General features: G+C 43.4%; 1 protein-coding gene across 6 annotated transcripts in view; it reads right to left on the reverse strand.

The window, feature by feature from the left end:
- Positions 1-2311: 2311 nt before the first annotated feature.
- Positions 2312-13193, reverse strand: part of LOC126237164 (BRCA2-interacting transcriptional repressor EMSY-like) — a 409828-nt gene continuing 398946 nt past the window's right edge. For all 6 annotated transcript variants that reach the window (XM_049947023.1, XM_049947020.1, XM_049947021.1 and 3 more), the window contains 2 exons: positions 2846-2963; positions 2312-2751 (listed from right to left, as the gene is read on the reverse strand). In XM_049947023.1, coding sequence (XP_049802980.1) covers positions 2687-2751; positions 2846-2963 — 183 coding nt within the window. In that variant the 3' untranslated portion in view covers positions 2312-2686. The remainder of the gene's footprint in view (positions 2752-2845; positions 2964-13193) is intronic.

The following is a 13193-nucleotide window of genomic DNA, read 5'->3' on the forward strand; positions in this document are numbered from 1 at the left end:
TTTTTGCAGATGTCCAAGCGCATTTGTTTATGCAACTGTGTGAGTTGTTTAGGGACCCATCTTGTACAAACTTTATGAAACCGAAGTCTGTTGTGGATAATTTCGTAGCCAGAATCATGACTAATTTGCAGACGATGCGCTACTTTGTCAATAGTTAATCGTCTGTCTAAGAGAATCATTTCACATGAACGCTCAACGGTTTCTTCATTTGTGGCGGTAAACGGTCGTCCGGCTCCTTTATCATGTGTAACACTTGTGCAACCATTTTAGAATTTTTCACTCCATTCGTAAACACTCTGTTGTGGCAAACTACTGCTCCCATACTGTACCGAAAGTCTTCAATGAATTTCGGCCCCTGACCACATGAAATGGATCACTGAACGGAGCTCTTCTTTGGTGCAAATAGACAGCGGAGCAACTATGATTATCAGCATGGCAGTGATAACTAAACTAACCTAGCAGCTTGAAAATTGCAAAGATATAACAACAAATAAACAAAGTATGCGTCATGAACATAAAATTGTGAATAACAATTGACTTACCCTCGTATAAGATTGAAAAGATGTCCCATCCAGAAATTGGGACCTACTCATAATCCACAGGGTGAAACACAGCGTAACATGCAGTCACATTTACAAATCCAGCAATACAAATGGTGTGGCTGCACAAGCTTCACTGTCTGCTCCACTAGAAGGTGATTTGTGTAAAACTGTTTGATGAATATTTTGTCAGCACATCTGTGCTTTCATAATCTGAAGAGGAAATAGCATTAGATGTGCTGTCTGTGTTTTCTTCTGATGATGTCTTAACTATTTATAATTACCAATAACTCTCAAAAGACTTATATTAAGATTTTGGCATAATTTATTCTCAGAGCATTAAAATATTCTGAAATTTTGATGGGTATGTTCTTTTGTCCTGGATCTGATTATTAGTGATGATGCAGTAGATACATATTCAAGTTCATAGTGTATCACTGAGTTGTTGTTTAATGCCACAGTGATATACGAGGGCGGTTCAGAAAGTAACCTCCGATTGGTCACAGTGCGGGTTGTGGGGGGAGTAGCGACGCCATCTGTGCGTTCACGCACTCAACAGGTCAGTCGGCATCAAGCCGTGGTCGAGTGAACGTCGTACCTGCGCTAGTTTAGTTTTTGTGGCAGTTTGAAATGTGTGCTGCAATAGAAAACCCCGCCAAATGTGAAGTGCGTGCTGTCATAAGGTTTTTTACAGCCAAAGGATATTCTGCAGCAGCTATTCATCGTGAGCTTTGTGCCGTGTACGGACCAAGAGTTATGAGTGAAGGAGTTGTCCGTGAATGGGTACGTTTATTTAAAAGTGGACGAGAAAACGTTCATGATGAAGAGAGGAGTGGTAGACCATCATTGGTGACTGACGAACTCCTTCAGACAGTTGATGCAAAAGTTAGTGAAAATCGACGTTTCTCAATGTCGGAGTTGTCTACTGGTTTTCCACAGATTTCTAAGACGAAGAGCTCAAAGATGCGGTCACAGGCTGGCTCCAGGCACAAGCGGGTGATTTTTATGCAGAAGGAATTTCAAAGCTTGTGAAGAGATACGATAAGTGCCTCAATCGCTATGGAGACTATGTAGAAAAATAGTGCAAAGATGTAGTTGTAAGATGTATATATTAAAATATTTTTATTTAACTTGGTGTATTTTTTTAAATCAACCGGAGGTTACTTTCTGAACGGCCCTCGTAGATATTATGAAGAATTTGGAAGGAACATTCCCTTAGTCTTTATTCAATCTGGACGATCTAGTTTTGAGTTTATGCCCCTACAAATTTTAACCTCAGGATATTAGAAAGCACTCAGTTATTATCCATTTAATTTAATAGTCCTCTTGATACATATCAGGGTATTCTACTTGAAATACACGTGAATAGTTGAGGTACGCGGTATGAGTTTCCCTCATTTTATTGAAGAATATGTTAGAACAGTCAACTTTTGTTCCTTGTTTTTGGAATTTAACCACTTTGCATGGATACAGAAATTGATTAAAACCTGAAATAAGCATATGGTAACTAAACACTTACATAATGCAAAATAAAATGTAGCCTTCACTTACGTTCTAGCAACCACATATTGTTGAAAGCTGCACCACTTGCCCTAAAGACATGACAGAAAAATGACAACTATGTTATTTTATGGAAGAATGTGCTGCATTTTCCTAAGTTTTGGTAATCTTTTTATAGAGTACTATTAAAATACATTCACAGTCAGTTTTATGGTTCCCTTCAGGACGAAAATGTAGAATGAGGTAAAAATAAAAAAGCAATGTTTCTTTATTGTTAATTTCATCATATGGCAAAAATGGCAGTGTTATTTTCCATGTTTGTATCCTAAAATTTCTTCAGAACACTATATGCCATAAGTACCAGTACAGAAAAGTATTATACAAGGTTTGCCTCACAGCTTGTATGGTGACCAACACAATAGTATGCTATCAAAGGTACATACTTACATACTTTTTGTTTGTTTATCATGAGATATTTGCTTACAAATCAATATAATTACTGCCAATGATCTTACATACATACACAAGTAATCAATACTCACTTCAGTACAGTTATTTTATTTTTATATAAAAGATAAATAAAACATTTAATAATAAAATTGAGAGACATTTTAATACAAAATCTAACAAATACAAACTTTTTACAATCAAGCAACTTCATGTGCTTGGATTTTCTGGGAAGCAAAATCTTCAATATGCATTTCTGAAGTATCTGAAAACAGTAAAACATTCATGTTAACTTCAAACATACATTAAAAAACATAATTACAAAAAGGAATTAACTATTTCATAAAAGCTTGCTGTACCCATATGTGTTGGTTCAACAAAAACAGATGCCACAGTCGTTGAACTGTTCTCATGCAGGAAGCTTCGAAAATCATGATCCTGGCTGTGCTGTGTTGTTGTGATGAAAGCACATCCACCCTAAACAGCACACAGCACATACATTAACATCCTGAGATTAATAATATTCATTATTTTGACAGAATGAATGAATGAATGATAAAATCCTTCAACAACAGTATCATATACACAGTTATAAATTATGGAAATATATACAGAGAGTAAAAAATCCTGACAAATTTTAGGGACAGGTTCTTTACACCAAAACAAGAAAAAAAAAGTCTGGTAAACATTGGCTATAAACCATATGTGTTAAGAGATATGAGATCTTGTTCATTTTTGATATTATCAAATACATCTCTTCTACTTCAAGCCATTTGCCTCCCATATTTTGGAAGGCAGCAAGTAATGATTAAAACAAGGAAAAAAGGTGTAGTAAACATGGGATCTAAAATGCATACCTTAAGACCTATGAGCACTTGTTCAGTAGAAGAGATGTGTTCCACACTAGCGAAGATGAAAAAATGCTCATAGCTATTACGGGATGCATTTTAGTACCCTTCTTTAAGACAATTTTTTTTCTTGTTTTGACGTAAGGAGCCTGTCCTTAAAGCTTATTGGTGTTACTGTGACACACACACACACACACACACACACACACATACACACACACATATATATATAAAAAAACAAAGATGATGTGACTTACCAAACGAAAGCGCTGGCACGTCGATAGACACACAAACAAACACAAACATACACACAAAATTCAAGCTTTCGCAACAAATTGTTGCCTCATCAGGAAAGAGGGAAGGAGAGGGAAAGACGAAAGGATGTGGGTTTTAAGGCAGAGGGTAAGGAGTCATTCCAATCCCGGGAGCGGAAAGACTTACCTTAGGGGGAAAAAAGGACGGGTATACACTCGCACACACACACACATATCCATCCACACATATACAGACACAAGCAGACATATTTAAACCCTTGTAACTGCCCCTGGTGTAAAACCTGTCCCATGCACCCTCCCACCACCACCTACTCCAGTCCTGTAGCCCGGAAGGTGTACACGATCAAAGGCAGAGCCACGTGTGAAAGCACCCACGTGATTTACCAACTGACCTGCCTACACTGTGAAGCTTTCTATGTGGGAATGACCAGCAACAAACTGTCCATTCGCATGAATGGACACAGGCAGACAGTGTTTGTTGGTAATGAGGATCACCCTGTGGCTAAACATGCCTTGGTGCACGGCCAGCACATCTTGGCACAGTGTTACACCGTCCGGGTTATCTGGATACTTCCCAGTAACACCAACACGTCAGAACTCCGGAGATGGGAACTTTCCCTTCAGTATATCCTCTCTTCTCGTTATCCGCCAGGCCTCAATCTCCGCTAATTTCAATTTGCCGCTGCTCATACCTCACCTGTCTCTCAACATCTTTGCCTCTACTTCCGCCTCGACTGACATCTCTGCCCAAACTCTTTGCCTTTACAAATGTCTGCTTGTGTCTGTGTATGTGCGGATGGATATGTGTGTGTGTGCGAGTGTATACCTGTCCTTTTTTCCCCCCAAGGTAAGTCTTTCCGCTCCCGGGATTGGAATGACTCCTTACCCTCTCCCTTAAAACCCACATCCTTTCGTCTTTCCCTCTCCTTTCCTCTTTCCCGATGAAGCAACAGTTTGTTGCGAAAGCTTGAATTTCGTGTGTATGTTTGTGTTTGTTTGTGTGTCTGTCGACCTGCCAGCACTTTCATTCGGTAAGTCACATCATTTTCCCACGTGGAATGTTTCCCTATATATATATATATATATATATATATATATATATATATATATATATATATATATATACAAAGATGATGTGACTTACCAAATGAAAGTGCTGGCAGGTCGACAGAGACACAAACGAACACAAACATACACACAAAATTCAAGCTTTCGCAACAAACTGTTGCCTCATCAGGAAAGAGGGAAGGAGAGGGAAAGACGAAAGGATGTGGGTTTTAAGGCAGAGGGTAAGGAGTCATTCCAATCCCGGGAGCGGAAAGACTTACCTTAGGGGGAAAAAAGGACAGGTATACACTCGCACATACACACATATCCATCCACACATATACAGACCCAAGCAGACATATTTAAAGTTTGGGCAGAGATGTCAGTCGAGGCGGAAGTGAAGAGGCAAAGATGATGTTGAATGACAGGTGAGGTATGAGTGGCGGCAACTTGAAATTAGCAGAGATTGAGGCCTGGTGGGTAACGGGAAGAGAGGATATATTGAAGAGCAAGTTCCCATTTCCGGAGTTCGGATAGGTTGGTGTTGGTGGGAAGTATCCAGATAACCCAGACGGTGTAACACTGTGCCAAGATGTGCTGGCCGTGCACCAAGGCATGTTTAGCCACAGGGTGATCCTCATTACCAACAAACACTGTCTGCCTGTGTCCATTCATGCGAATGGACAGTTTGTTGCTGGTCATTCCCACATAGAATGCATCACAGTGTAGGCAGGTCAGTTGGTAGATCACGTGGGTGCTTTCACACGTGGCTCTGCCTTTGATCGTGTACACCCTCCGGGTTGCAGGACTGGAGTAGGTGGTGGTGGGAGGGTGCATGGGACAGGTTTTACACCGGGGGCGGTTACAAGGGTAGGAGCCAGAGGGTAGGGAAGGTGGTTTGGGGATTTCGTAGGGATGAACTAAGAGGTTACGAAGGTTAGGTGGACGGCGGAAAGACACTCTTGGTGGAGTGGGGAGGATTTCATGAAGGATGGATCTCATTTCAGGGCAGGATTTGAGGAAGTCGTATCCCTGCTGGAGAGCCACATTCAGAATCTGATCCAGTCCCGGAAAGTATCCTGTCACAAGTGGGGCACTTTTGTGGTTCTTCTGTGGGAGGTTTTGGGTTTGAGAGGATGAGGAAGTGGCTCTGGTTATTTGCTTCTGTACCAGGTCGGGAGGGTAGTTGCAGGATGCGAAAGCTGTTGTCAGGTTGTTGGTGTAATGGTTCAGGGATTCCGGACTGGAGCAGATTCGTTTGCCACGAAGACCTAGGCTGTAGGGAAGGGACCGTTTGATGTGGAATGGGTGGCAGCTGTCGTAATGGAGGTACTGTTGCTTGTTGGTGGGTTTGATGTGAACGGACGTGTGAAGCTGGCCATTGGACAGGTGGAGGTCAACATCAAGGAAAGTGGCATGGGATTTGGAGTAGGACCAGGTGAATCTGATGGAACCAAAGGAGTTGAGGTTGGAGAGGAAATTCTGGAGTTCTTCTTCACTGTGAGTCCAGATCATGAAGATGTCATCAATAAATCTGTACCCGCACGTCCAGGGCCTCGCTGCGATGGAGCACTTCCTTTCACGCCCCGATCACCTGCCACTCTACCTAAAACCTCTTTCCTCATTACCTTAGCCAGCTTCATCCTGACCCACAACTTCTTCACTTTTGAAGACCAGACATACCAACAATTAAAGGGAACAGCCATGGGTACCAGGATGGCCCCTTCGTAGGCCAACCTATTCATGGGTCGCTTAGAGGAAGCCTTCTTGGTTACCCAGGCCTGCCAACCCAAAGTTTGGTACAGATTTATTGATGACATCTTCATGATCTGGACTCACAGTGAAGAAGAACTCCAGAATTTCCTCTCCAACCTCAACTCCTTTGGTTCCATCAGATTCACCTGGTCCTACTCCAAATCCCATGCCACTTTCCTTGATGTTGACCTCCACCTGTCCAATGGCCAGCTTCACACGTCCGTTCACATCAAACCCACCAACAAGCAACAGTACCTCCACTATGACAGCTGCCACCCATTCCACATCAAACGGTCCCTTCCCTACAGCCTAGGTCTTCGTGGCAAACGAATCTGCTCCAGTCCGGAATCCCTGAAACATTACACCAACAACCTGACAACAGCTTTCGCATCCCGCAACTACCCTCCCGACCTGGTACAGAAGCAAATAACCAGAGCCACTTCCTCATCCTCTCAAACCCAGAACCTCCCACAGAAGAACCACAAAAGTGCCCCACTTGTGACAGGATACTTTCCGGGACTGGATCAGATTCTGAATGTGGCTCTCCAGCAGGGATACGACTTCCTCAAATCCTGCCCTGAAATGAGATCCATCCTTCATGAAATCCTCCCCACTCCACCAAGAGTGTCTTTCCGCCGTCCACCTAACCTTCGTAACCTCTTAGTTCATCCCTACGAAATCCCCAAACCACCTTCCCTACCCTCTGGCTCCTACCCTTGTAACCGCCCCCGGTGTAAAACCTGTCCCATGCACCCTCCCACCACCACCTACTCCAGTCCTGCAACCCGGAGGGTGTACACGATCAAAGGCAGAGCCACGTGTGAAAGCACCCACGTGATCTACCAACTGACCTGCCTACACTGTGATGCATTCTATGTGGGAATGACCAGCAACAAACTGTCCATTCGCATGAATGGACACAGGCAGACAGTGTTTGTTGGTAATGAGGATCACCCTGTGGCTAAACATGCCTTGGTGCACGGCCAGCACATCTTGGCACAGTGTTACACCGTCCGGGTTATCTGGATACTTCCCACCAACACCAACCTATCCGAACTCCGGAGATGGGAACTTGCTTTTCAATATATCCTCTCTTCCCGTTATCCACCAGGCCTCAATCTCCGCTAATTTCAAGTTGCCGCCACTCATACCTCACCTGTCATTCAACATCATCTTTGCCTCTCCACTTCCGCCTCGACTGACATCTCTGCCCAAACTTTAAATATGTCTGCTTGGGTCTGTATATGTGTGGATGGATATGTGTGTGTGTGCGCGAGTGTATACCTGTCCTTTTTTCCCCCTAAGGTAAGTCTTTCCGCTCCCGGGATTGGAATGACTCCTTACCCTCTGCCTTAAAACCCACATCCTTTCGTCTTTCCCTCTCCTTCCCTCTTTCCTGATGAGGCAACAGTTTGTTGCGAAAGCTTGAATTTTGTGTGTATGTTTGTGTTCGTTTGTGTCTCTGTCGACCTGCCAGCACTTTCATTTGGTAAGTCACATCATGTTTGTTTTTAGATATATTTTTCCTATGTGGAATGTTTCCCTCTATTTTATATATATATATATATATATATATATATATATATATATATATATATATATATATATATATATATATATATATATATATATGTGTGTGAAAAAGACAGATTGCTACTAGTAGAGCGTCGATTATCCGAAGTAATTGGGGGACATGGGTGTTCGAGAAACTGGTTTGTTCAGATAATTGAACTGTACATGTTTATTTGCCAAAAAGAAGTACTGTACAGTAAATTTATTCATAAAAAGAGGCATCTCTTCTAGTATTGCAAAGTAACATACAAAGGCAACTTCAGTAGGCATATATAGTATGTGGCACAGTTTATTAAACAAAAAGATATTCATATTACATACGCATTTTGCATGAACAATACACACAGTATACAAAATTAACGTTTAAAAAAATCCTTTATTTAGGTCTGTCTAAGCAAGCCTACACGCTTACGAGCTGTGCTGTGAACAGCTTTGATACTGCCGCTACTTCTACTGCCAGTGTCAAGCCGACAGAAGTGTGCTGATTGTTGATACACAGCGACTGGCGGCTTGGCCTGTCAGCAGCACCTTGTGAAGGCCCCATTAGAAGCGATGTTCCGCCAGTGGCAGCCCAGTGCGGCGACTACTGTGGGAAACTAGGTTTGGGAGTGAGGGGGATGATGGACGGTAGGGTGGGAGAGTAACAGGTGCGAGCGAGTACACAGTTCGGTTAAGCGGTCGTTCGGTTGACCGACGTTCGGATAATCGACGCTCTACTGTATCACGTGAGATGCGAGCACCAATCTGGAAGGGACGGGGAGGGGAAGAAATAGTAGTGTGTGGGTGGGGAGAGAGAGGAATGCTATCTGGTGGAGCTGGCAGGGACTAGAATGCCAAGAGGTGCAGTGTCAGGAGGTTGTGAGGGAGGTGGGGAAAAAAGGAGCAAAAAAGGAGAGGACTGGGGAAAGATGGGTGGATGCATTGGCAGAGGGCTGCAAATAAACAGGGTGGGAGATGAGAATGAGGAACAGATGACAGGAGAGAGGGGTGTAAACTGTTGGGTGGAGTGTGTGGGGACTGTATGTTACCATAGGTTGAGGCCAGGATAATTATGGGAGAGGAGAGTGTGTTGTACGGATAAATCCCATCTGTGCAATTCAGAAAAGCTGGTGTTGGAGGGAAGGATTCAGATGGCTTGGGTAGTGAAGCAGCCAATGATATCAAGTCTTCAGTGTTCAGCTGCATGTTGTGCGACACGTTGGTCTACTTTGATCTTGGCCACAATTTAGCAATGGCCGTTCATCCTGGTGGCCAGTTGGTTGGTAATCATACCAATATAAAAAGCCGTGCAATGATTCCAGCAGAGATGGTAAATGACATGGCTGCTTTCACAGTTGGTCTGGTCCCTGATGGGGCACAATAAGCCTGTGACTGGACTGGAGTAGGTGGTGCTGGGTGGGTGGATTGGGCAGGTCTTGCACCTTGGTCTCCCACAGGGATATGATCCTTGTGGCAATGGGTTGGGATTGGAAGTGGCATAGGAATGGACTAGGATGTTGTGGAGGTAGAGTGGGTGACGGAACACCACATTAGGTGGTGGTGGTGGTGGTGGTGGTGGTGGTGGTGGTGGGGGGGGGGGGGGGTAGAGTCTCGAGTAGGATGTCCCTCATTTCAGGGTAATTACCTATCATAAGGCCATGAAATGAGGGAAATCCTACAAAAGACACTTCCCACCCCTCCTAAAGTGGTTTTCTGTCACCCACCCAACCTCCACAACTTGCCACAAGGATCATATCCTTGTGGAAGAGCCAGGTGCAAAACCTGCCCAATCCATCCACCCTCCACTTCCTATCCTAGTCCTGTAACAGGTTTATCCTATCCCATCACGGGCCAGGCGACCTGTGAAAGCAGCCATGTCATTCACCAGCTCTGCTGCAATCATTGTACAGCTTTTTATATTGGTATGACTACCAACCAGCTGTTCACCAGGATGAATGGCCACTGCCAAACTATGGCCAAGAGCAAAGTAGCAGACCACCCTGTGGCACAACATGAAGCTGAAGACAACACACTTGTGCACTAAATTAATCATTGAGTGTCCATTCCTTTCATACTCATGAAAGAAATGCAGGCCATCAACAAAGGAAGTAGCTTACAAAACATTCATTCCACCAATACTTGAAAACTGTGCATCAGTATGGGTTCCATACCAGATATGACTGATAGAAGAAACAGAGAAGATCCAAAGAAGAGCAGCACATTTTGTTACAGTTTCATTTAGTAAGTGCAAAAGCATCACGAAGATGCTCAGCCAACTCCAGTGGCAGATGATGCAAGAAAGGCATTCTGCATCATGGTATGGACTACTATTATGGTTCCGAGAGTGTACATTTCTAGAAGCATCAGCCAATACATAGCTTCCTCCTATGTGCTGCTTCACTACCTGAGCCATCTGGATCCTTCCCTCCACCACCAGCTTTTCTGAACTGCACAGATGGGAGTTATCCTTACAACACATTCTCCACTCCCATAATTATCTCAAACTCAACATAAAGTAACATACTGTCCCACACCCTCCAGCAAACAGTTTCCACCCCCTCTGTACTATCATCTGCTCCCCATTCTCGTCTTCCACCCTGGCTATTTGTAGCCCTCTGCCAAAGAATCCACCCATCTTTCCCCATTCCTCTCCTTTTTTGCTCCTTTTCTCCCCACCTCCCTGTCCCACAACCTCCTGACACTGCACCTGTTCGCATTCTAGTCCCTGTACACTCCGCCAGACAGTGTTTGTCTCTCTCACCACCCATACACTACTATCCTTTCCCTTTCCGTATCCCTCCAGATTGGTGCTTGCATCCCACAAAGCAGTTGCGTTCTGACCTGAGATGCTGGAGTTGGTGGTCATGCATGTGAGGTGTGCTTGCTTGTGTGTGTGTCTCTTTTACTGATGAAGGCTGTGACTTTTAATTGTGCCTGTATGCAATTAGACGTGTCTCCTTTATGGTAAGTACCAATCTGTCTCTTCCTACATTGTTGATATTCTTACCTGGAACTTCCATTGTTTAATTAATTGAACTACAAAACATTTTACACCTACTGCAGAGTGCAACTCTCAAAAAATAAGCATCAGTAAGAAACTACTTAATGGTAGAAAGAAGTCAGTAAACATTTTGAGTGAATTAATGAGTCACAGATATCTGAAGTGAACGAGCCTTTAAATTTGGTGAAAAAACGGAAATGTCAGAGAGGGAAAGGTATAGAGGAGAAGTGAAATGAGGGAGAGGACTGAGGGATAAAAGAGTACACAACAATTTAAAGAAACACAAAATGAAGAAAGAAGCCATGTGGTTCAACTTCTCATTTATATAAATTTCGTTACAGGTGACTTACTAGTTAGTATCAGAGAGAAGTGGAAAGGAACTGGCAGCAGCCTTGAAGGCATTGTCACCACACTGACCTTGAAGAGATCATCATCACAGTCTACTGAAGTGATTTTTGGAAAGCATGGAAAATCTGTATCAGAATGATGATGAGACAGAGACAAGTATGGTTAAAGTTCCAACTCAGATGATAAGACATGAGGAAATAAGACCCTGGGACAGTGAAGACATTGCAGAGTAGGAGAAGGAAGAAATAAATAATGGAAGGTAACAGATACAAAAACATTAGAAATTAAAACTGACAGAGGGCACTAAAAAGGTCTAATAAACAAAAGACAGCTATAACTTACAGATAGACAAAGACGGAAATATGAAGGAAGTATAAACATTGAAGGTGGGATCAAAATACACTACTGGCCATTAAAATTGCTACACCAAGAAGGAATGCAGATGATAAATGGGCATTCATTGGACAAATATATTATACCGGAACTGACATGTGATTACATTTTCACGCAATTTGGGTACATAGACCCTGAGAAATCAGTACCCAGAACAACCACCTCTGGCCGTAATAACGGCCTTGATACGCCTAGTAATTGAGTCCAGCAGAGCTTGGATGGCGTGTACAGGTACAGCTGCCCATGCAGCTTCAACACGATACCACAGTTCATCAAGAGTAGTGGCTGGCGTATTGTGACGAGCCAGTTGCTCGGCCACCATTGACCAGACATTTTCAATTGGTGAGAGATCTGGAGAATGTGCTGGCCAGGGCAGCAGTCAAACATTTTCTGTGTCCAGAAAGGCCCGTACAGGACCTACAACATGTGGTCGTGCATTATCCTGCTGAAATGTAGGTTTTCGCAGGGATCAAATGAAGGGTAGAGCCACGGGTTATAACACAACTGAAATATAATGTCCACTGTTCAAAGTGCCGTCAATGCGAACAAGAGGTGACCGAGACATGTAACCAATGGCACCCCATACCATCACACTAGGTGATACGCCACTATGGTGATGACGAATACAAGCTTCCAATGTGCATTCACCACGATGTCGCCAAACACGGATGCGACCATTATGATGCTATAAACAGAACCTGGATTCATCCGGGAAAAAAAAAATGACATTTTGCCATTCATGCACCCAGGTTTATCATTGAGTACACCATCACAGGCGCTCCTGTCTGTGATGCAGCGTCAAGGGTAGCCACAGCCAAGATCTCCAAGCTGATAGTCCATGCTCTTGCAAACATCATCGAACTGTTCGTGCAGATGGTTGTTGTCTTGCAAACGTTCCCATCTGTTGACTCAGGGATCGAGACATGGCTGCACAATCCGTTACAGCCATGCGGATAAGATGCCTGTCATCTCGACTGTTAGTGATACGAGTCCGTTGGGATCCAGCACAGTGTTCTGAGTTACCCTCCTGAACCCACCGATTCCATATTCTGCTAACAGTCATTGGATCTCGACCAACGCGAGCAACAGTGTCGTGATATGATAAACCACAATCGCGATATGCTACCATCCGACCTTTATCAAAGTCAGAAATGTGATGGTACGCATTTTTCCTCCTTACATGAGGCATCACAACAATGTTTCACCAGGCTACACCGGTCAACTGCTGTTTGTGTATGAGAAATTGGTTGGAAACATTCCTCATGTCGGCACATTGTAGGTGTCACCAGTGCAAACCTTGTGTGAATGCTCTGAAAAGCTAATAATTTGCATATCATAGCATCTTCTTCCTGTCAGTTAAAGTTCACGTCTGTAGCACGTCATCTTCATGGTGTAGCAATTTTAATGGGCAGTAGTGTAGAATGGAAAATCAAAACATGATCAAGGTTAAAAGAATTATTAAATTATAATAATGATACTAGAAAATGAA

The sequence above is a fragment of the Schistocerca nitens genome, chromosome 2, assembly GCF_023898315.1.
Source record: "Schistocerca nitens isolate TAMUIC-IGC-003100 chromosome 2, iqSchNite1.1, whole genome shotgun sequence".
Taxonomy (NCBI): domain Eukaryota; kingdom Metazoa; phylum Arthropoda; class Insecta; order Orthoptera; family Acrididae; genus Schistocerca; species Schistocerca nitens.